Source organism: Sinocyclocheilus rhinocerous, unplaced genomic scaffold, assembly GCF_001515625.1.
Source record: "Sinocyclocheilus rhinocerous isolate Xijiao unplaced genomic scaffold, SAMN03320098_v1.1 scaffold1160, whole genome shotgun sequence".
Classification (NCBI taxonomy): Eukaryota; Metazoa; Chordata; class Actinopteri; order Cypriniformes; family Cyprinidae; genus Sinocyclocheilus; species Sinocyclocheilus rhinocerous.
Genome location: NW_015635060.1, coordinates 1,020,144 through 1,043,871, shown reverse-complemented (window position 1 = coordinate 1,043,871; position 23,728 = coordinate 1,020,144). Strand labels below are relative to the sequence as shown.

At 36.5% G+C, this 23,728-nt stretch overlaps 1 protein-coding gene across 1 annotated transcript in view; it reads left to right on the top strand.

Moving 5' to 3' along the window:
• Window positions 1-7,317: 7,317 nt before the first annotated feature.
• The window catches only part of LOC107746580 (pleckstrin homology domain-containing family A member 7-like), a 48,061-nt gene continuing 31,650 nt past the window's right edge, over window positions 7,318-23,728 (top strand). The window contains exons 1-4 of the mRNA XM_016560842.1: window positions 7,318-7,435; window positions 9,928-10,032; window positions 13,325-13,397; window positions 16,181-16,281. Coding sequence (XP_016416328.1) covers window positions 7,331-7,435; window positions 9,928-10,032; window positions 13,325-13,397; window positions 16,181-16,281 — 384 coding nt within the window. The 5' untranslated portion in view covers window positions 7,318-7,330. The remainder of the gene's footprint in view (window positions 7,436-9,927; window positions 10,033-13,324; window positions 13,398-16,180; window positions 16,282-23,728) is intronic.

Genomic DNA, 23,728 nt, shown 5'->3' with positions numbered 1-23,728 from the left:
TGTCCCACATAGCCGTTCCCCACTCTCTCGCTTGGCCGACCAGGAGCGTGATGGTGAAGGCCACCTTAGATTGCTCCATGGGAAAACAGGAGGGCTGGAGTGACAAAATCTGTGAGCATTGAGACAAAAACGAATGACAAGAATTAGGCTCAATGGAGTACGGAGCAGGTGGATTAAGTCATGGTTCGGCGCGACGAGGAACAGCTATATCAGCGTCCGGTGGAGGCGTTAAAACAGGAGCAGCAGGAGGGTTGATTTGCAGCTGATCAAGCCGTTCGGTGAGCTGGTTGAGCTGGAGAGAAATCTCAGAGAAGGCATGGTGAGACGCGGGGAGCTCCTCCTGCTTCCGACCCAGTAGAGCGCCTTGCTGCACCAGGGCAAGGCGTAAGTCAGTCTCCTCTGCTGAGTATATAGTGTGGTCAGTAGATTCTTTCACGGCTAATTGAACAGAGGACTCAGATACAGAGGATGAGAGAACAACGTTTATTAAACTTAGGCAGAGACCACCCCCGAAGTAGAGGTGCCAAAAAATAAACGTAAAGGATGTGTAAGGGAGCTCCAAAGCTGCCCAGACGAGCTCAGCGGACAGCTCTGCCTGAAGAGATCCCCAGACACTATGTCCACACAGTACGAGATCCGAGAGAGACAGCGAAGACAATGGAAAGCTGTCACTCCTCGTCTAAGCATCCTGGACACAATCGAACAGAGGTAAGCCACAAAAAAACAGAACACAGCATAAAGCAGAACACAAAAGACAAGGCACGGGACAATCTACTGACAGCAAGAGGCAGAAACAGCAGAGATTATAAGGGTAACAGGAACAAGCAACAGGTGAGGGTGATCGGCTCGGTGATCTGTGCACATGCGTGCAAGATCAGCACTAATTGCCCAGGTCACAAGCTGCAGAAAAAAGACAGGACAGCACAGACAACAAGGGGATGCCAATGGTGCACCCTGAACCGTGACAAAGTTACTTTCCCCAAAACTGATAATTAACTAGGAGTATTTCCTATTTTGATATTCTACACTACCATTCAAATATTTGGGGTCAGGGTCAAGGATGCATTAAATTGATCAAACATGACAATAAGGATTTTTACATTGTTACAAAAAATTACATTTCAAATGTTCTTTTTAACTTTATATTCATCAAAGAATTATGGATAAAACATATCACGTTTTTCATTAATCAGCATAACTGTTATCAACATTGCTAAATATTTCTTAGACATCAAATCAGCATAGAATGATTTCTGAATGATCATGTGAAAAGTGTAGCTGCTGAAAATTCACAGAAGTAGATTACAATGTAAAATCTATTAGTCAACATTTGAAGTGGATCAAAAACCTTTCATCACAGTTGTCCTAAAACCTAAAACCAAAATGCGTTCTTGTCTTAGGACAACTTTGATGAACTTTTTTGATCCACTTCAAATGTTGACTACTGTATATTAAAATAGAAAACAGTTAAACGACCTAAATAGTAAATACATTTTACAATATTATTGTTTTTACTATATTTTAATCAAATAAATGCAGACGTGGTGAGCCTAAAATACTTTTCAAGCATTTAAAAAAATCAGAACCATCATTCAGTTATGATATATCATATTCATGATCTATATGTTGGCAGATGCAGAGCTGGAAGGATACAGCTGACTTAAGTATCACATGTCTCAACTGGCATTTGTCAATAGTCTCACTCACTCAGATCCCCTCTTGGTGCTGTCAAGTTGTAACATATTACAGCTGTCTGTTTTCTCAATCATGCACAAAGGGCACTTGGGTTGTTATGCTCTTCATCAAGAGATTCATTCAGTCGTATTCCTTATCAAAGACAAACTTAAATTTTGTCCTGTCATTTAATGCTGTTAAGAGATACAGCAATATCTTTCAGGTTATGTTAGGGAACCTCATAATAACGTTACACAATCCAACAGCTGTAGTCAGAGAAGGATCTGCCATTAGAACATTGTTTCAACAGCTGCCCACTGCTCTTATCTAGCCTGGATCTCTCTAAAAGCAGCTCATATTAGTGTGTATATTACAAAGACTAGGCCGCTCTTAGCGTCTGTCTGCGAGAGGGAGGCTGCTATGTCCTAATGGATGCATCTCATTAACAGCTGTGTGGGTGCATGAGGCTTTCTGAGAAACGCAGGTAATGTGTCATTGGCTCTTAATGTATGCAAGCAGACCAGGCACATGCTGGAAAGAGCTAATATGTGCTGTAGGGATCATATAATAACCAAACTACTATACGATATGCAGAGTATGAGGACATGTTGTTCTGGAAGAACTTGTTCTCTTTTGAAACTTTTATTTAAGTATAATTCTGAATCAGTTTTAAAACTTTGGTTTAACTTTTTGGTGAAAAGACTTGGGAGACAGAACTCATTTTGCAGTATTTTTACTACAAACATATAGAATGCTATTACTCTTCTGAGCAATAATACAGTTTTCTGGTAGAAAACATGCAGTAACATCTTATATTGACAGACTGTTCAGACTCTGGTGACCCCAGCCATATCTAATATATCATAGAGACATGGAGAGGGCTCATTTGGCTTGGGACGGTACACAGGCCCGGAATGGGGCCCCAGAGGCCCTTGACATATCTAAGCATCAGAATATCCCAGTTTTATTTTGGTGTTATGTACTATTATTGTATTAGTTAATATTTTTAATTAGCATTTATTTTTATGTTTTCCATTTTTATTTTATTAGTGTACGTTTTAGTAATTTTATTATGCGCTTTTGTCATTTTTATTTTTTTATTTTTTTATTTCCAGTTAGCTTTAATATATTTTTATTTCAGTTTTGATTATTTTAGTGCTTAAACTTACTTGTTTCAGTTAGCTGCTGAGGCAATTGTATTAATTCTTATTTATTTCAGGCAATTCAACATTTCAAATTGTAATTTTTTTAATCTAATATTGATATTTATTTTACATCAGCTTTATTTCAATTACAGAAAACAATTAATAGTTTTAGTTTTAATTAAAAAATAACATAACTTCCAGAGACAGTCACAGTTAGATTGTATCAGTTATATTTTAGGCAACCTGATCTCATGACAAAAACGTACCTGTGGGAACTTTTTCGCAAAACGTGAAATATGTACGAATAAGTACATATCACTGCAGTTTCCAACAGAAATGAACACTAGAGACGGTCAAACAGTGAGCACTTTTAATCGTTTTAGTGCACCGTTATGATTACAGCTCCATATATTTCGCCTTCTGGACATAACAAGCTTGCTCGATAGCTCAGCCGGCCCGGAATTGGACTTAGGATGTGTGTCCCATGAAAAACATTACTCACGATGTAAGAGCTGAAAGATGAGACTTTGAAAACAAGCTAAAACGGCAGACTTGCGATTGCGTTTTTACGCCACGTTCGCTTTTGTTTGTACTATCGGGTAGGTTTAGGAGTAGTGCAGATGGTACGTTATTTTAAAACGTCACGGAGCATTAGAGTTATAGTGCCACTCAACGGACATTTCAATTCAGAACTGCGGTGACATGTACAAAACCAATGTCACATAAAACGTACCATATGAACGTTCATCTGTTCCTGGGGAAAATCCAAACACTCTTTTAGCGCCACTCAGAGGACATTTCACATCGAATATGTCACGAAAGGTACATGGCGCTACGTATTTCACGTCTTGCAAAAACGTTCCCACAGGTACGTTTTTGTCATGAGATCAGGCTCATTTTAGGCTAGCTTTAACAATCAATATTTTCATATCTAAAAGATTTCTAAACTTCAAAAGCAATGCTTTTAGAAATATTGATCCCTTCATGTCAGTGCTGCGCCATGCTGCTATACCATGCTGATTCTTTCCACACCGTTACTAAGAGCCACTGAATAAAAGGTGCTAGAGAGGTTTGCGTGCCCAAAGCCCACAGATTCGTCAAATGTGCATATCTAGAAGGACAGTCTGTTTTTTCTGTTTCTTTTGTATGTTGGCTCTTTGTATATCTGGCCATCTGTTCTAAGAATCTAAGTGTGAGAGTCGTGCTGTGAGGTTTCCTCAACCATCTCCCTGCTGACTCTACCTCTTATATAAGGAGAATCTGATTAAAATTAAAAACAGACATATGCTATAAAGGTTTATGTTAATGGTTTGAGTTATGGTTGGTTATAACTAGAATATAATGGCATTTTATGGTAGTGAAGTTTACAGAGTATAGTATAAGAATAGTTTGAAGAGGACAGAAATAGTATATGTCGCACTGTTCTTATTATTTGACATAAGGTCAGAGTGTAATGAAAGCACAACCTTTATTGTTGTGCTGGCAGTAGATTGTAATTACTTAATGTTGTGGTCCTTGTAAACAGTTTCCTTTGTAATTATGTCAGCTGGAATCAGTAGATGAGACATTTTATCTATAAACACTCAGAAAAAGCTGCAATGTGTGTATAGTTTTTAGTCAGGCGGTGCTTTTGTGATAAAGGATAGGAAGAGAGAACCGATTTAACATGCTGACTAAAAGCTGGAATACACTACACCACTTTTAAAATCTGAACAGATTTTAAAACACTAGGCATCATGCACTTTTTGATTTTGTAAACAGTTACAGCAGAAAAAAATGGGCATTGCACACTAAATGACTGAGGATCATACACTACTAAGTGGTTCTGTCCTAGTTTGCAGTCTGTGTGTCTGACGTAGTTTCTTTCTTAGTTTTGATAGTTGGAATTTTTTTTTTGAAAGAAATGTATATTTTATTCAGCAAGGATGCATTAAAAAGTGTCAGAAAAGGCATAAGAAAATTTCTTTTTCAAATAAATGCTGAGCTTTTGAACTTTCTATTTATCAAAGAATCCTGAAAAAGGTTATCATGGTTTCCACAAAATATTAAGCAGCACAACTGTTTTCAACATTGATTATAATAAGAAATGTTTGAGCACCAAATCAGCACATGAGAATGATTTCTGAAGGATCATGTGACACTGAAGACTGGAGTAATGACTACTGAAAATGTAGCTTTACCAACACAGGAATTAATTACATTTTAATATATATTCAAATAGAAAACAGTTATTTTAAATTATAATACTATTTCACAATATTACAGTTGTTACTGGATTTTGATTAAATAAATGCAGCCTTGGTAAGCTGGTCTTCTTTTATTTTTTTTATTTTTTTTACCTTTCTCAAACTTTTAATGGTAGTGTATTCCTTACTATTAAGATGCAGAAGTTTTACTCAAAACTTTGAAAGGTATTGAAGATGGACTCTGCCAAGCAATGCCATATGTGTCCTTTCTTTTTGAGGTCGGTTTAAACCAATGATTTGATTAACTAATTTGACAAAAAGGAGAATATTAATGCGATATTGATCACAAATATGTTTTAAAAGGTGTTTGTCAGTTTGCGTAAGTTATACAACCTGTTGACTGCCTGAGGGAGTTCATTTGTCATCCAGGTCAGTGAGCACTTAAGGGAAAGTTCATTCTCTGCCTAATCATTGGGAATTATACTTGACACATCACAGCAACTGTAATTTACTAAAAGGTTTTTGAAGTGAGCCTGTGATATTAAAAACAGGTACTATGAATCTCTACTGTGAATTAGTAATGAGCAGAGCAGTACTGCATTAGAATGCTATGTGACTGGTTGTCACTTTTGGTAGGAGCTTGTTTTCATATACCGTCTATAGCCAATAGCTTTACATAAATTATAACTCCTACTGCCTACATAGTCAGCTGATTTCTAACAGTCATGGAACCTCATAAGTGACTAATTTGGAGTGTTCTGCATTGGCAGCTACACACTAATAGCACTTTGTATAGCAGACTTAAAGGGATAGTTGACACATAATTGAAAATTCCCCCAGAGATCTGTTTTATTAGTAGTAACAGTAGTAGTAGTAATGTAATAGAAATGATAAATGTATCTACCAAAGAGTTACAAATAAAACAAAATTACAGCTTATTTCTGCATTTCCGGCAATATTATCTCCCCCCATTCACTGCATGGTTTCGTCCCGTCCTAAGTAGCCTAGAGTCACTGAGTGAGATCAGATGGTAAACTGTCAAATTAGAGATGTCTTCGAGTTCGAGGGGGGAGGGGGGGCAAACCCTGGCTAAGTTACCCCAGTTTTAATGTAGTAACAATATCTGTGATGGTTTGGTGGAAAATATGGTTACAGTCTGTATAGGAATACATGTCAAATTCCTGAGAGGAATGAAACATACTTTTTGTCATGAATGTCACCATGCAGAGCTCCAGTCAGTCTTTAAATGTCATGTTTTGCCACAGACTCAACTTTATCATATGCTAGCACTCAACTATACTAGCACTATGACTAAGACTTCTGATCACATAGGAAGAGGATTTCACTTTTACACTGATGTGAAATTCTGGAAAACAACCTGAAATTCTAGCCATTGCTATTATAATGCAGTAATAGTATGGTATGAGTAATTATGGGGAGTATGGGCTATTATACTAAGGCAGACATGGCAAAACTGTGTTATATGGCCTTGATTGTGCTGAGAAGTGGTTTTGTCTGTTTTTTGTTTTTTTTGCCTCATTAGTAGTAACCATGTTTTTTTTCAGGTTTGCTGTGTGCGGTTTGTACTGCTGCACAACTTCAAAAAATTCAATTTGTTTTTCAATTATATATCAATTAGGTCTGTCAAGCGATTCAAATGTTTAATCTAATTAATTACAAGATGTGGCAATTAGTTAATCTCAATTTTGGGTAAGAAATTACCCCTAAAAGATAATTTAAAATCATTATGGTGTTAAATGAGAACATGAGATAAATCAGATTAAAAGTAGCTTTAGAAAGAAATATTTAGGTTCAAAATTGCATAAATAATGATAATAAATGGGTATTTATGTTTTTTTTTAATGAATGCTGAATTATGAAATGATTTTTAAAAATAAATAAAATTACACTCTACATAGTAAACTAAAACCAAGGTTTTATTTGAATAAAATAAAGCTTATTCATTGTTGACAACAACCTCTTTATAAGCACTTTTTCTTGCCAGTTTGTGAAGATGGTTGGAGCGTTCCAAACTCAGAGCAGATGGAGATATTTGTCCATGTGGAACAACAGTTACTGCTCTGAGACACTGAAAACAATTAATCATAAGCTGCTTGCGTATAAAAGGACCCAGTGCTGCGCTTCATTCTGAAACATGCAGCAAAAATATTTAATTCAATTGCAGCCTTTGCACTAAGCAATATCAGGATTTCAGTTTTATTCTGATTTAAATTGTGCAGCCTTAATGAAATGTGTTAAATGTAAAGCCATTTAGCAGCATAACAGAGCCATTACCGTGTTCTCCTCTGCAGGACTGGCCGACACATGCTGAAGCAGCAGCCACAGTCGACCACACGGCCCTCCAGCACCATTAGTGAGGCCTCGACTGCCGTCACTTCTTCAACTCTGGACACCACTTCAGGCTCAAAGGTCAGTAACAACCTGATCCTGTTGGACAACAAAACTAGTCAAATGGTAAGAAAATAAAACTGGTATTTTATAGAGATAGAAGTAGAAGACACTATATAGAATGAGACGAGCAAGTTAGCTTGACAAGACTCCTGATGCAGAACATTCTCTATGCTTGGTTAGCATCTGTCCTGGTAATTAGAGTGTTTATTCTTCTGTGCTGATGCGTCAATTCCCAAGTGCTGGTGACAAACACGGAGTGATCAGAGCCCTTGACTGCCATCTCTGTGCAGACACAGAAGACCAATGAAACGGCTTTTGATTCGGATTGTGAGTGATTTGGTGCATATCTGTGTAAGGATGCATTGTTTGGGATGCACATGAGCTGAATAACATGCTTTTTTCCCAGATATTTAAAAGAATGATCCACCCAATAAGTACAATTTCATCATTTTTAGGACAGTTCCAATATTGTGTAAAAGAAGTACACTTTAGCATACTTTTAAAAAAGAGTGCTTATTATGGAAATAATTGACTTTAAAATAAAATACTCAAGTGCAAACTGAATATAATATTTTCAGACACTTAATTGCATTTTATTTACAATTAAATGAAAATGTATTATAGTTTATATTTCTATTAAATGCGGTTAGCTGAACTTTTTTGACCCACTTAAATAGGACTTCAGTACATCTTTATGTAATTTCATAATTACTTCTGTTGTCAATGAAGTGTACTGCCGAATGTACTGACATTTTTTTATAACTTAAATGTACTTTAATGCAGTTTTTATTGGCACTCGTATGTCATGTAGTTAAATATATCATAAGTACACATTTGTAATGATGAAGTTGCATTTTAGTGAGTTTAAAATATATTAACTTGACAAAATGATTTAAAATGTACTTTAAAATAAAGCTTAATTTGACTATTACAAAGTACACTTTTTAAAAATGTACTGAAGTGTGTTAGGGAAACAGCTGTGAACGTGTACTTTTTTAGGGTACATTTAAGTGGCCTTTGTATTTGAAATACATTTATTTCATGCTAAGTATACTACAAATACATTTTCATATTTATGTACTTAATAAAATGTCCTGCAATTGTACTTTTAGTATACTAAACTGGCATACTTAACTGGTATACTGCTAAATTGGAACAACTAATTTTGTACTTAATGCACTTTAATTGTGCAGAAGTAGTGCTGATGTACACTTAAAGATATACTTAGTATATTTTATTGTGCTAAAGTGGAACTTCAGGTACACTTTAAATATTTTGCATTTAAAGTCCGATATTATTCAAAGATCATACAATCCTCATCAAAAGTGACATTAAAACACATTTTAGACTTACTATTAAGAAAAGTTAATATTAGTTATCTGTCAGTAAATATGTGAATAGATTTTAACTATACTTAGTATGAAATCAATGTATTTTAAATATATTACTTTTTTACTAGGGTATATTATCTGCAAATACAGTTTTTTTTAAAATATACTTTCAAAATTTAAACTACACTACAAGTGCACATTCAGTGCAAGTAAACACACAAGGGTTTTTTCACAATGGGTATTTTTTAGTGGAAACTAAGTAGACGTTTTTGAAGAATATTTACACGACTCTTCATAGTGACATCTCTCAAGCTCTGAAAAAAAAGAGTATTTTTGTAAAATTCTGTCTGCAAATGCAACATATACACAAGAATAAATGGAAATGAATATTAAAGTGAATAATGACTTTGATTTTAGCTTGTTCCTCATACAAAACATGGACCATCTTTATGATACTTTTTAGGATATGTATTTTGTTTTTCTTTTTGGAGCATTACAGACTTGGTCACTGTGAACTATAGTTGTATAGAAAGAGCCTGAGAGGGACTGAATAATTACAGAATTTTAATTCCGTTATTCCTTAAAAACTAAAATTTGAAGATATTTGAATCCATTTGTAAATCTTGTATCCCTCACCGATATTTAACATGGATTATTGACATTGATCTAAAAAATAAGACCTTTGCTGTACAAAAACAGCAGCTGTATGATATGATAGCTAGCTTATCGTTTCATAACGGGGGCTTTGATAATACTATAATCATATCATTATGTTACCTCTCAGAATGCATGTGCAAAAGTAACTGAAATGTTGTGACGACCAACTGCCATAGTTTGATTTAAGAGACACGGAGGAATGCAGCAGCTGGAACGCTGCCTGTGTCATCTCATCTCCTGCCTGCGTTTGGACTATTCTAGATGAATGAGTGCTTGTAGCTCTTGTCGTTGGCAGCGATGGCATGCAGTGGTGATGTATTAGTCGTATGAGTGCTCTGGCATGTGTGAGTGGTAGGCTGCATGTAGGCTTATGTTGCTTTGCCCACAGAATGCCAGCGGATGGTGTGTAAGATCAGCTGTGCACCCCTGGCAGATGGTCCAGACTAATAGTTGATGAATGAGCTTTCAATCCCCCTGGTCATCTTCAGTTTATGTGTGTGTGTGTGTTGGTGTGTGATATAGGGATCCAAGTCCAGTGGAAGGGTTCATAGCTTTGGCAAACGGGATCATGCCATAAAACGGAATCCCAGTGTTCCTGTAGTGGTACGTGGATGGCTCTACAAACAGGTAAGAGAATTTGGCCAATGCTTGTTTATTGATTAACCAAACATTTGCTTTCAATTAGAGGTCGACCGATATGGGTTTTTCACTGGCCGATGCCGATATTTAGAAATCAGGGCAGCCGATGGTCGATATATGATGCCGATTTTTTTTTTTTTGCCGATATTTTGGCCGATTTTTTTTTTTTCATCTCATAAAAGTGAGTTTCAGTAAATGATTATTGCAGGGTACAATATAGAATTAGTAGTAGTAGCCTAATTCAGAGTAATAATACATGGCTCAAAACTTAAGCACCTTCTCAAAACAGTTCTGAAGCATGGTTTTGTTTATGTTTGCTGACAGACACCAGTGTTTCCCACAGACTTGCAAATGCAAATTCAATGCGCTGTTGGAGCGGGTTTTCCTCACAAACGCTACTTTATCAGGCATTACAGGAAAGACGAAATTAAAATGACATCAAAGCTTTTCTCAAGACGGTCGGTTCTTATCAATATACATTCATATAAAAACACCCGCGCTGCATTTTAATTTTGAAACGCGCAGTGCTCAGTTTATTCAACAAAGTATAAGCCTTTTGGAAAATCTATTAACTCAATGTATGGGAAACATTGGACACTGCTATAAGTCAAATGGTCAAGTGATAACAAAAATAAAAGAGTTCACACATATTACACAGCCCGCTGCTCATAACTGCTCAGAGTGCACTGGCCACAAGCGATGACATCGTGGATGCTATTGTCGGACCTACACACACATTTCACGAGGAAAGTTAACGTGCATGTTATAATCAGCCCAGAAGTTTCGTCTGAATTGCATGTGTTTCTACTTTCACATGCAAATGACTTGTTGCACTTATGAATATGATAACTTTCCGGCATCAATTCTAGTAAGGTAAAACGTAATTACGCTTTCGAAATGGTCTGTTTGTGTGAGTTGTGAGTTGTGTGAGTTGCTCCGTCTCTCACGCAGCCAGAAAGAGATTCTCCGGCGTTCCACAACAATGCTTAGCTGCCCGCAGATGTACCTGCCTATAAATCGGCCTAATTTGTAGCACAATCAGCCGATGACGATTTATTAAAAAAATGCCAAAAATCGGCCAATTAATCGGCCGGCCGATCAATCGGTCGATTTCTACTTTCAATTTATACTTTACATTAGGGCTGCAGCTATCGATTATTTTAGCAATCGAGTATTCTACCGATTATTCAATCGATTAATCGAGTAATCGGATAAGAAGTCATTTTTCTTTATTAAAGAGCAATGCTAGATATACAAGAGAAAATAAGATAGGTCTCTTAAAATAATTTGTTTCCTTTTTAGAAAAATGAACATTTTTATTGCTGAAATAGCAAGCATTAATAACCGTGAAAACTAAACCCATTTAATGCATTTAATTTCCAAATTACATTTAAAATGCTAATACAAATATATCAATAAAAAAATAAAAATAAAATAAAGAAATAAAAATACAAAAATCTATTTCACATTACTTTAAAAAGGTAAACATTACAACAAGCGAGTGCGTGCAGTGGACAAAAAAACTCATCTGAACGCCTCTGATTGGCCATTGCATTCATAAGCTCAACGGACTCGTGTGTGATTGGTTATAATGCACAACACTGTAAAAACGCGTAAAAAAAAATCATGGTGCAACATTGAGCAGATCTAAATTTAATGCTGCGGTCAACACTTTTCATTTCATTTTCGTTTAATTTGCGACAGCTGTAATGGATTTAGTTTATCTGTGCAGCATTTGTGTCCGTGTGTTGCTATAGTTTCTACAAGCGGAAACTGAGGATATGCGGATATCGCATTCAATAAGCATTGATAGGCGACAATGACCAGGGGCGAGTCATTATTTTAAATTGGAATTCTCTGGATTTACAAATCCTTGGGAACTTTTGGGATAACATAAATACACAACTGCATGAAATATATCACACTGTGCAAGAAGTTTTTGGATATTTTATTACGAAAATCTTACATATTGTGCCTTTAAATGTGAAATTAAAACCGCCAGTAGGTGGCAGCAAGTCACTGTTAATATTGATTAATTGCGATTGAATCGAATCATTTAAACGGTTGATTCATTCAGGAACAAAACACTGTCATGTTGCTCAGAGACGCAAAACAGTGCTGTGGTTGTGTTTGGAATAATTTTTTTGTTGGCGAAATTGAGCACTACAGGCAATGGTGTCTAAAACGTAAGTTTCTTAATATTAACTTCTTGTTTATTGAACTGTTGCATAAAATCAGTATCACATTTGTAATCATGCTGATTTTTAGAGGTGAAAACTGGCACTCTTCGTGTGATAAGTAGTTACAGTAAATGGACTAAACGAAGCCTTGGGGCAAATAATTTGCCTCGATGATATTTTGTAATGGAGTAACTCGACTTACTCGAGGAATCGTTTCAGCCCTACTTTACATGACAGGTTTTCAGCCTTTACACTGCAAAAAATGCTTTTCTTAGATTTTTTGTCTTGTTTCCAGCCAAAATATCTAAAAATTCTTAAATCAAGAAGGATTTTCTCAGAATATACATTTAATATTAGAGTAATTTGCCAATGATTTCTAAACGGTTCGTTCCAAGCAAGTTCGGAGCAAATCCCTCCCTTCCATAAGCCTACTCTGCTCTGAACTAATATTAGAATATTACATAATGCATCAGTTAGAAGGTTATAGTTAGAAATTAGAAAAAAAAGTTTTATATCTTGTCCTCGGATATCCTGGAGGTTCTTTAGGGACATTTATGGACATTCTAGTTGAGAATTTTAGCCTTATTCTAGACCAAATCATTCAATTTGGCAGGACCAAAAAGACCAAAACTTCAAGTTTATGAAGTTTGAAACCATTTTGTTTGACCACAGATCTGAATATTGAGGGAAATGTGTCTTCCTAAACATCAACCACAGCATTTTTGGGAATTGCAGGCACTTTTGAATAGTTGAAATGCATATTTTGAGCATTCAAACTCATCATAAAAGCTGTAGGTAGGCAGCTCATTTGACTTTTCTTTTTGAGAGCCAGCCAGTCAGTTATCCAGTCACAAACACACACACACACACATGGGTCTTTCATGGCGTGAAAACATCAGGAGTGTATTTACATGGATAGTTTTTGATAATAGACTTTGAAAAAACTTTTTAACTGGAAGTGAAACGGTGCTGTCAGGGGGAAGTGCTGCGAATTGCCTGTTTGAAGTCTGTTTGAAGTGCTGTCTTTCCCCATCAGATGTCTTCAGCTGCCTGAGGGTGTGTGTTTTGCCATCAGTGTTTGTGTTGCTTTGTACTTTCAGGACAGCTCAGGGATGCGGCTGTGGAAGAGAAAATGGTTTGTTCTAGCTGATTATTGCCTCTTCTACTACAAAGGTGGGTTGTTCTACCAAACATCTAACAGAGTCACATTTACACATGGACACTTATAGCACCTGTTAACTTTTCTCCCAGATATCTAATGATTATTTGTAATATTTAGTTTGTAATAGCATGTTGGTCACTACTAAGTCCTACTTCAACTAATTGTACTTTCAGTCTTTTAGCTATGTACTGTCCTCAGAATTTAACATGACACATTTACCAAACTCTAAAAGTAGTTTACTCAGGGGAATTAATAAGATGTTTTTGGGTTGCTGTATCTCATATATATGCAGATTATTGGATCACACTAACTTGCTATTTCAGACTTAAACTTTAAACCTTGTTTGTGTTATTATGAAGATTTTAAATCGCTTTAAGTAATTGTTATTATATTGACTTGGTCTCATGAGTATTGTTTCCCACAGGCCTTTGAAAAGGCTAAGTGAGTTTATTTTGCTTTGGCTAAAGTAGGTAGTTCTGGTATGGATAAACAACAATGCATTTAACTTCTGCATGTTGCATCTTACTGTGTTGTCATACTGTGTACTCTTTATTACAGTTTTATTAGACATTTGCTTGGTATTTCTCCTGTTCTTCTTCTAGCAAAAAACACTCATCATGTAAAGCTTAAAGTAAAGGCCTGATTATTTCAGGGACCTTGTCACAAGTACGTTGTTTTGAATTTCTTTTATAACCATGATTTGGTATTCCTCTTGTATCACTCTCCCCTTTTTGCAAAGGAATAAGTCTCCTGATAGCTCTCTCCAAAGTTTTTCCATTGTTGTCAGCATTATGCCTGAGAATGATTTAGTTGGCTATGTAACACTTTTAAGTGTCAAGAAATTACTCCTCTTACTTAAAAAATGCCTTTAACTTGCACCAGAACATTTTTATTTGGTTTTATTTTGTAACTTTTAGGAGGGTGTACTTAAAGGGATAGTTCACCCAAAAATGAAAATTCTGTCATTAATTACTCACCCTCATGTCGTTTCAAACCCGTAAGACCTTCGTTCATCTTCGGAACACAAATTAAGATATTTTTGATGGAAGCTGAGAGCTGTCTGACCCTGCATAGACAGCAATACAACTGAAATGTTCCCAAGTCCAGAAAAGTAGCAAGGAGATCGGTAAAATAATCCATGTGAGATCAGGGGTTCAACTGTAATTTTACGAAGCTACGAGAATACTTTTTGTGTGCAAAAGACAAAAAAATTACGACTTTATTCAACAATTCGTCTCCTCCGCGTCAGCCGGTAGCGCCATTTTGGAGAGTATCAGCTGGATGTAAACAACGTATGCTGTTCTGTATCAGCAGGTAATAGTCGTTTTTTTTTTCTTTTGCGCACAAAAAGTATTCTCGTAGCTTCGTAAAATTACGGTTGAACCCCTGATGTCACATGGATTATTTTACAGATCTCCTTGCTACGTCTCTTAACTTGGGAACATTTAAGTTGTATTGCTGTTAATGCAGGGTCAGACAGCTCTCAGCTTCCATCAAAAATATCTTAATTTGTGTTCCGAAGATGAACGAAGGTCTTACGGGTTTGAAACGACATGAGGGTGAGTAATTAATTACAGAATTTTCATTTTTGGGTGAACTATCCGTTTAACATTTTGATAAGAAATCACTTTGATACGAAAATCTTATTTTGCTGAATAATTTTGACATGCTTCTTTAGTAATTGATCAGAGAGACTCTCTGGAACATTATATTTCCAAAGAACCCTAATATGTCTTCTACATAAGTAAGTTTCAGAGGGGGTGTACTCATTTATGCTGAGTACTGTACTTTTAGTTCACTTTTTATTTTAAGAAAGTACACTATGAACTGTTTTCTGTGTGGGTTAATAGCACTGTGTACAAAAAAGATCGAGTTCAGTTCCACCCATGTACTATTTACTTTAAGCTATTCCACCCCAAGGTTGACTTGTTACTCTAAACTTGAAAATGTACGTTTATCAGATCAGCATCTAGAACATATGCTGCTGTCGAAAGGATGGAATAACAGAGAAAAGCTATACTTAGTATACTTAGAATAATATATTATACTTTTCATAAGTCTATCTCAGTCAAATGATTAAGCACAAAAACAGACAAAATATACTTTAACTTTGATGTATTTGTCAATATAAGCCAAGTATACTTAAGTATAGATTTGTTAAAGGGATAGCTCACCCAAAAATGAAAATTCTGCCATCATTTACACACCCTAAATTGTTCCAACCCTCTATTAGTTTCTTTCTTCTAATGAGCACAAAATAAGATATTCAGAAGAATGTTGGTAACCAAACAGTTGATGGTAGCCAGTGACTTGCATATTATGTAAAAAGTACAAAAGATGTTAATGGCTGCCGTCAACTATACCTTAAACTACCTCTGCCCCAGAACCCCAGCTCTCTGCTCACACAAATGAAAGAGTGACCTGCCTCGGTTTGTAATCTCTCCTTCAAACAACCTATAAGTATTTTTAACTCATTGATTCCTAATTCAGCCACCCTTATCACTTGTCAACCCACCACTCAATCTCTGTTTCAGACACAACCACACATAAACACACTCTCACTCCCACACCAGCGTTCCACTGGAAAGAAACGGGCAGGGCGGAACAAGGAGGCAGAGCAAGGCTAAACTTAAATGTGTGAAATGTGATGATGTTATCATAGTGGTGTGAGAAACACAGGTCAGAGAGTATCGCATGCCAGGAAGGAAGAGAGAGAGAGAGAGAGGGAGAGAGAGAGAAAGACACAAAGTCAAAACCAGACTGGTTGCTCAATTGGCTTGTTTTTACTCCACAGACAGTCGTGAAGAGTCGGTGCTGGGTAGCATTCCTCTGCCCAGCTACACTATCGCTCCTGTAGGACCTGAAGATCACATTAGCCGCAAATATGCCTTCAAGGTAAGATCTCACTTTGACACAGATAGCATCACACCTTAAATTTGCAACCCTTAACTGTATGCTATGCAACAATGTTTACTTAAAAGGTATAACTTAAAGGGACAGTTCACCCAAAAATGAACATTCTTTCATTATTTAATCATTTACCGTGGAACACAAAAGGAGAATTTTTAAGCAATCTACTGGAGTGGTCATTTGTTTAAATACAACAACAGTGACTGAGGACTAGAGCTTCTTAAAAGATACATTAGCAAAAAAGAATCATGAAAGTGGTCAATATGACTCTATACACACTGTAGCCAGAATTCTCTGTAGTCATGTGATAGCTTTGGATGTAAAACAAACTACATTTCTTAAAACTGTTATCTTTAATTAAAATAAAGGTGAAATAAATAAAATGTAAATGTTAGATGAAAACAACTTAGAAAATGATGCTTTGGCAACTAATTAAAATAAAATGAGTGAAATTGATTATCCCATGAGGATTTGGAATAAAGCACTTTTTAAGCACATTTCATACACAATGGTAATTCAAAGTGCTTTACATAAAAGAAAACAAAATAATAATAATTAAAAAAAAATCACAACAATAAAACAAGGAATTTAAAAACTTTGAAAATTATTTAAAAATTGATTTAAGAGGTTTAAAATGAATTTAAAACAGTTAAGAATAGAAAATGATTATACATAAAATATAGTGCAATCAGTTCGGACATTGCACAGTGCTCATTCAGTAAATGCACAGCTAAACAGATGAGTTTTGAGTCTGCATTTAAATGTGACTAATGTTTTAGCACATCTGATCTCTTCTGGAAGTTGATTCCAACTGCGGGCGGCATAATAACTAAAAGCGGACTCCCCTTGTTTTGTGTGAACCCTTGGTATTTCTAACTGACTCGATCCTAATGATCTGAGTGGTCTGTTAGGTTTATATTATTATTATATTTACGTTCTGGATGAGCTGCAGCTGTCTAATGGTCTTCTTGGGAAGGCCGGTGATGAAACAGCTTTTATGACATTTTTTACAATTTGAAATCTTCCATCTAGATTTGTTAACACAGAGTGACTATTCTCTCCAAAACCATTTTTTCTTTTGTGTTCTATGGGGGAAAAAATCAGTACAAGTTGGGAACAACAAAAGTGTGAGTAAATGATGACAGGATTTTCATTTTCATGGGTGACTCTATAATTGTCCCAAGCAACTGATTAACCAAAGTAGCTATGCAGTTATCAAGAAATAAGTGATGAAACAGCTTTTATGACATTTTTTACAATTTGAAATCTTCCATCTAGATTTATTAACACAGAGTGACTATTCTCTCCAAAACCATTTTTTCTTTTGTGTTCTATGGGGGAAAAAATCAGTACAAGTTGGGAACAACAAAAGTGTGAGTAAATGATGACAGGATTTTCATTTTCATGGGTGACTCTATAATTGTCCCAAGCAACTGATTAACCAAAGTAGCTATGCAGTTATCAAGAAATAAACCCCTTAAGGGTAATACAGGTCTTAAACTCCCTGTCACAATTTATATTGTGCTAATGACCCGCTGACTGTAAATACTGTAAATGCTCATTCATCTCATTTCCTTTGCACTAGCTGCTTCCTCTTCCCCAGTCAGCTGTGTCTTTCTGTTCTGTCATGTGCAGTTGCTGATTTTGAAGTCACTTTGAGTCACTCCCTGCAGTTATGAATATGCATGCTTCATTATCTTGCATGGCTTCAGCCCTGTGTATAGAATGCAGACAAAAATTAACCATTTAATGCACTATCAACATAATTTCATACCATTTGGAATACATTTTCCCCATGAGGGCCATCTCTTTGTATTGTATATAACCAATTACACAAGCTGTTTTATACATATACAGCTCTTCTATTTTGGTGCTTATCTATGTGCGAGTGTTTTTGTAAGCGAAGACTAGTTCATGCGGTTTCATCCCCTGCAGCTTGTGTGGTTCATTGTTGTCCTCATGGGGTTCATGACACTGAGTGAATGTATGGGTCTGTACTCATCCTGAGGGCAGCAAGGTTACATAACCAGTCTACCTCTCTCTGCTCAGCTCCTTCCTGGCCGTTCTCAAAGCTGGAGAGAGATTTTTCAACGTGGGAGCGAAAGGAGACAACATTCCAGTTTTCAAGAAGAAGATCTTAACACTTAATGGTTTAAAGTGCATGTTGATCTCAGTTGGCACTTTGCAGCACTCCTCTTTCACTTTCCTTCCTTAACGGATAGTTTTACACAGCCTACGGTGTCACATCGTTCTCCTGGAGTGCCTTACTAAACTAGTAGTTGTATCACACACTCTTTAGAGGGTTACGGATCATTTGCTGTAAGCTTCACACAAGAGAGAATGTTTACCATGGTATCTGGATGGAGATTTTTGGTATTGAGTGACTCAGATGGGCGGCCGAGTGTCTGTAATCTGTACTAATCCTCTATGAAAAAGAAGGCTTACCGCGGTGAATTCTGCTCAACCAGCAAACTCACCCCACATGCTGGTAGAAAGACACGGCCGAGCATCAGAGAGTGTTTAACTGATTCTGCGATGAGCTTCTAGATATCGCTATGAAGGTGGGAAAGACCCAGGCTATTGAGCTCAGCAAACTTCGGCTTTTGTATTTCTGTTATGGCTTCTAACTGTGGGCATTTGTGCTTTGTGTTTCATGTTGTTTTGTGCTCTTCTGCTCCTGCTGTTTGTTTCTGTCACCCTCTTATCTTGACGGTGCTGACAGTCCTTAAATTATACTGACGATTTCCCAGTATACATCCTAAACAGGAAAAGCTTGTAGGTGTTGGTTCAGGTGACCAGTCATTGTCCTTTATTTGCTGAACTATGTCCTTCTTCTGTTCCCATTGGCGGGCTTCCTGCCTGTGATGAGTGACTGACAGTCCAGAAAGGCTCTGAGACACATTCAGCATCACCCGTAAATAGGTACACTTTTAACTCTACAGTTTCTCTACCTTAATCTCTGGCATGTGCAAACTCCTTGGGAATGTTTGTGACCTTTCTCACTGGCATTATATCCTCTTTCTGAGATGCAGTGATGTGTGAAATTATTCTATTCAGAAAACGATAACCATCGGGACATTTGAGGAGTCTTATTTATTTGCATATTAGACATTGAGGAAACACAGGTAATATTGTAATATTTGGATAGGGTTTCCACGGTCATTTCCAGACCAGGAAAAGTCATTGAAATAACTTCTGATCCCATTGGTGGGCTTCCTGCCTGTGATGAGTGACTGACAGTCCAGAAAGGCTCTGAGACACATTCAGCATCACCCGTAAATAGGTACACTTTTAACTCTACAGTTTCTCTACCTTAATCTCTGGCATGTGCAAACTCCTTGGGAATGTTTGTGACCTTTCTCACTGGCATTATATCCTCTTTCTGAGATGCAGTGATGTGTGAAATTATTCTATTCAGAAAACGATAACCATCGGGACATTTGAGGAGTCTTTTATTTGCATATTAGACCTTGAGGAAACACAGGTAATATTGTAATATTTGGATAGGGTTTCCACGGTCATTTCCAGACCAGGAAAAGTCATTGAAATAAACGGAATGTGGAATATTGGCACGCTAAACTTAGTTAAATTCCAAGTATTCTCTATATACATATATTTATTGTGTTTACTTTTAAGTTGCTTGCAATAAACAGTCAATAGTTTAGCCGCTTTTCCACCGTCAGGGCAAACTGTACTCATTGCTGCACCCATTAAATTCTGTACCTATCTGGCCTAGCTGGTACAGATATGGTTTCAATTTCCACTGTAGGGCTGATAACAGAGCTCGTAACACTTACGCAAGTGTTTACATATGGTATGAGATGTAATAGTGACCACTTTATGGAGGATGATGAGATATTTTTGCTTACTTTGTAACCTTTGCTTCCCTGTTGAAAAAAAAACAGCATATGCTGGTTAGGTATGTTTTGAAGTATGGCAGCTGGTTTGAGCTGGTTATAAGCTGGTTATGAGCTGGTTTAAACTGGTCATGTGCTGGTCCTATGCTGGTCCTAAGCAACTAGCTCCTGCTGAGGACCAGCTTATAACCAGCTCATGACCAACTGAAGACCAGCTTAAATCAGCTTCCATGCTTCAAGACATACCTAACTAGCATATACTGTTTTTTTAACTGTGTTGGCCAGCTACAAAGAGAAACTAGTAGCCAGACAGCAAACAAGTGACCAATTGCTGAGGGGTCACGTCACTACACGCATTCTATTCCGGGTTGAGAATGGTTTTTAATCATGCCAGCCAAACCAAGCTCAAATGGAAATATGACTGTAAACGTTCCTTACTGTTATTAGAACCTTTGGCCTGACAGTGGAAAAGCGACTTTTGTCTTTTTCATTGTTATACCTAAAACACATTAGGAGAAGCATTTACATAATCCTAAGAATACAAATACAGAATTAAACCATTAATTGAAATAAACTGAATCTCATAGCGAACTGAATTGAATTGAACAGTTCTGAATATGCCAAAATCATTACTGAATCGTATCGAAAATCAATGAATCCTGAATCGAATTGATTCACACACACCCCCCTATCAGACATATTTAACATATACATTGTAGAGAATACTACATTTTGGTTATTGTATCATCAAGATATGTATATTGCACAGTGGAATCATTTCACTGATATTTGCAGCTCTCCTGTTGTGGTTGTAAGCCAACAGAGCTGTTAAATTAAAGCTCTCTGTACCAGGGCGCTACATTCTTATAATGGATTGCGTATGACATAATAGAGAACGCTATTAATGAAAGGCCTGGTTAATCTAAAAGCATCTTCAAATAGTCCTACACGCTGCAGGGTGCCAAAAAGAAAGATAGCAGCATGTTACGGTTAGCCCTTTGTTTTGTCTCCTGTGTGTACAAGTGTGTGTACACAGCTGTGTGCACATACAGTACTTTTGCCTGTTGGATCATACTAATAAATTATGACTTACAGTTTTTTTCAACTGCTTACACACATTTTCAAAACTTTGTCTCTTTTTTTCAAAACTTTACACACAAATCCAAGAATTGCACACACAAAATGCAAAATGCCTCACATCTCTTGCAAAATGAAGCACTGCATTCAAAATATTGCAAACACATCTCAAAAGCAAACACCTTTGCCATAATATTAATTCTTGTTAGATTTGTCAAATTTATCATTCTTAACTTAACATTATATAATGGGCTTTTCTGTTCATACCAAGCGGCAACCTCCCGCTCTCTCTTGTGAAGCCAACACGGAAGTGACTTAAACTGTAATTCGTCAACTGGCCGCTAGAGGCTGGCTCCAAAAGGGAATCAATCCCATAGACTCCCCATGTTAAAATGCCCAACTTTACAGCAGAAAAAAACATGTTTACAGCCTGGTTCAAAAAATTATTTTGGTCTATATAGCTAATTTTGCCCTTCATGACAACTGTGAGGGGGGTGGATTTTTTATAACTCATCTGTTTAAATTATATTAAGCCTTAAAGTTCTGCATAATTAAGGGCGTGGCCACTTGAGTGACAGGTGGATTGCCGCTGCTGTCACCACCGTCGAGCTAGGTGGGCGTGGCTTCAGCAACCTGCTCCCGCCTCTTTGCCCATTTTCGATTATCCGGGAGTGACGCGCGGTGACGTGCTGCCAAGATGGCGACGGCCGGCTCCGCCTACTTTAGACTTCAAAAACGCTCTTCGTAAAACTACGGGTGACGTCACGGAAACTACGTCCATGTTTTTATACAGTCTATGGTTCATACACATCCTATTAAAGCTGAAGTAACAGTTCAGCCAAAATGTAAAAATTTCATGTCATTCCAAACATGTATGATTTTGCCTTTCATAGAACACAAATGGAAGTGTTTTCAATAATTATTCACACAGCTCTTTTTCATACAGTGAAATCACACAGTGACTAGAGTCTGTAAAGCTAAGCGTCATTATAAAAGTAGTCCATTTGACATGTGCACTGTATTCCAAGTCTTCTGAAGTTATTGGGAAAAAGAAAAGAAAGTCATTATCCACTGAAAACTGCCCTTGGCTATATGAACGACACAAGATGCCATTGATTATTTTTATTCTTGTAAGCAAGTTTGAATACACGGAAGTATAAATGAAATATGAGTGCTATGACAGGATTTTTTAAACTTACATTTCTGTCTGTTTGTCACATAAAGCTGTTGACTTTAGAAGGCTTGGAATGGACTAGTTGCATGGACTAGTTTTATTGTGCATATATGTTCTTTATGGTACTTTACATCCCCTGGTCACTGTATACTTCTATTGTAAGGAAAAGAGCAGCATGCACATGCATCAGAATATCGCTTTGTGTGTTCTGTGGAAGAACAACAGTCACTGGTTTGAAACGGCATGAAGATGAATAAATAAAGACACTATGAAGAGAATATTTTTATTTAAGAACATGAGTCTCATTTGTCTGAAGAAATTAGATAGGGGTTACTTAAGTGGATGTTTTGGCTGAGTATTTATCATCTAGTCACCTGCAGTGGTCCAGGCCCCCTGCATGATTCAAACCAATCAGCCATCTGTCTGCGTTTTACAGCCTCATTGCAGAGCTTTCCCTCAGTGGACCATTAAAACACAGGCAGCAGCTTCGCACCTCACTGCTTGCCTTTAATGAGCTAGTCATGTAAACATGAGTGTCTTCATGCGGCTGTGTATTTTGAAAAGATATGAATTAATGAAGAAATGAGATCGGATGTCTTTAATAAACCATAATTGTCTCTTTGTTTTGTATTACGTAAATGAATGCAGTACAAGTTACTCTCTCTGAATCTATGTTTAATGAGGAAATTGCAGGCTGACTTCATGTTAATTAAAACTGTGCTGTTTTGTTGTGTGCTTTATTTCAGTTAAACATAAGTAAAAATGAAAAATTGAATAAATAAATATAATAACTATTATATTTATTATTACTATTATATAGTAATAATAGATTATATAGTAATTATATAGTATAATTATTATACAATTGTATAATTGTAATGCATTTTAATAACATGCAGTTTTGTGCAACACTGATATGATGTGTTACCGAAATCAATTAGGCTATAAATTATAACTTATTCATAGTAGTTGTCTGTTTATGAATAAACTTGTCTTTTATAATAGTGTATGACTTATTACTTATTTTATTATTTTCAAACACATAATTTCTTTGCTTTACTCTTTATGTATTTATTTGATATACTTATAATTAGTGGTTCAACCGATCACAAATCTTATGGTTCAGATCATATTACGGTTTTTAGCCACAGATCGGATCGTTTTTCGGATCAGTAAGAAAAGAAGCATATTTCAGTGTAACGTTGCTTTCCATTTATTACTTAAAGCTAAGTACTTCTTCGATACCACAGCAAAAACTACTAGCCTAACTAAAAATTCAAACATGGTTAAAGAGACAAGTGAACAGCCAGTAAAAATAAGAACA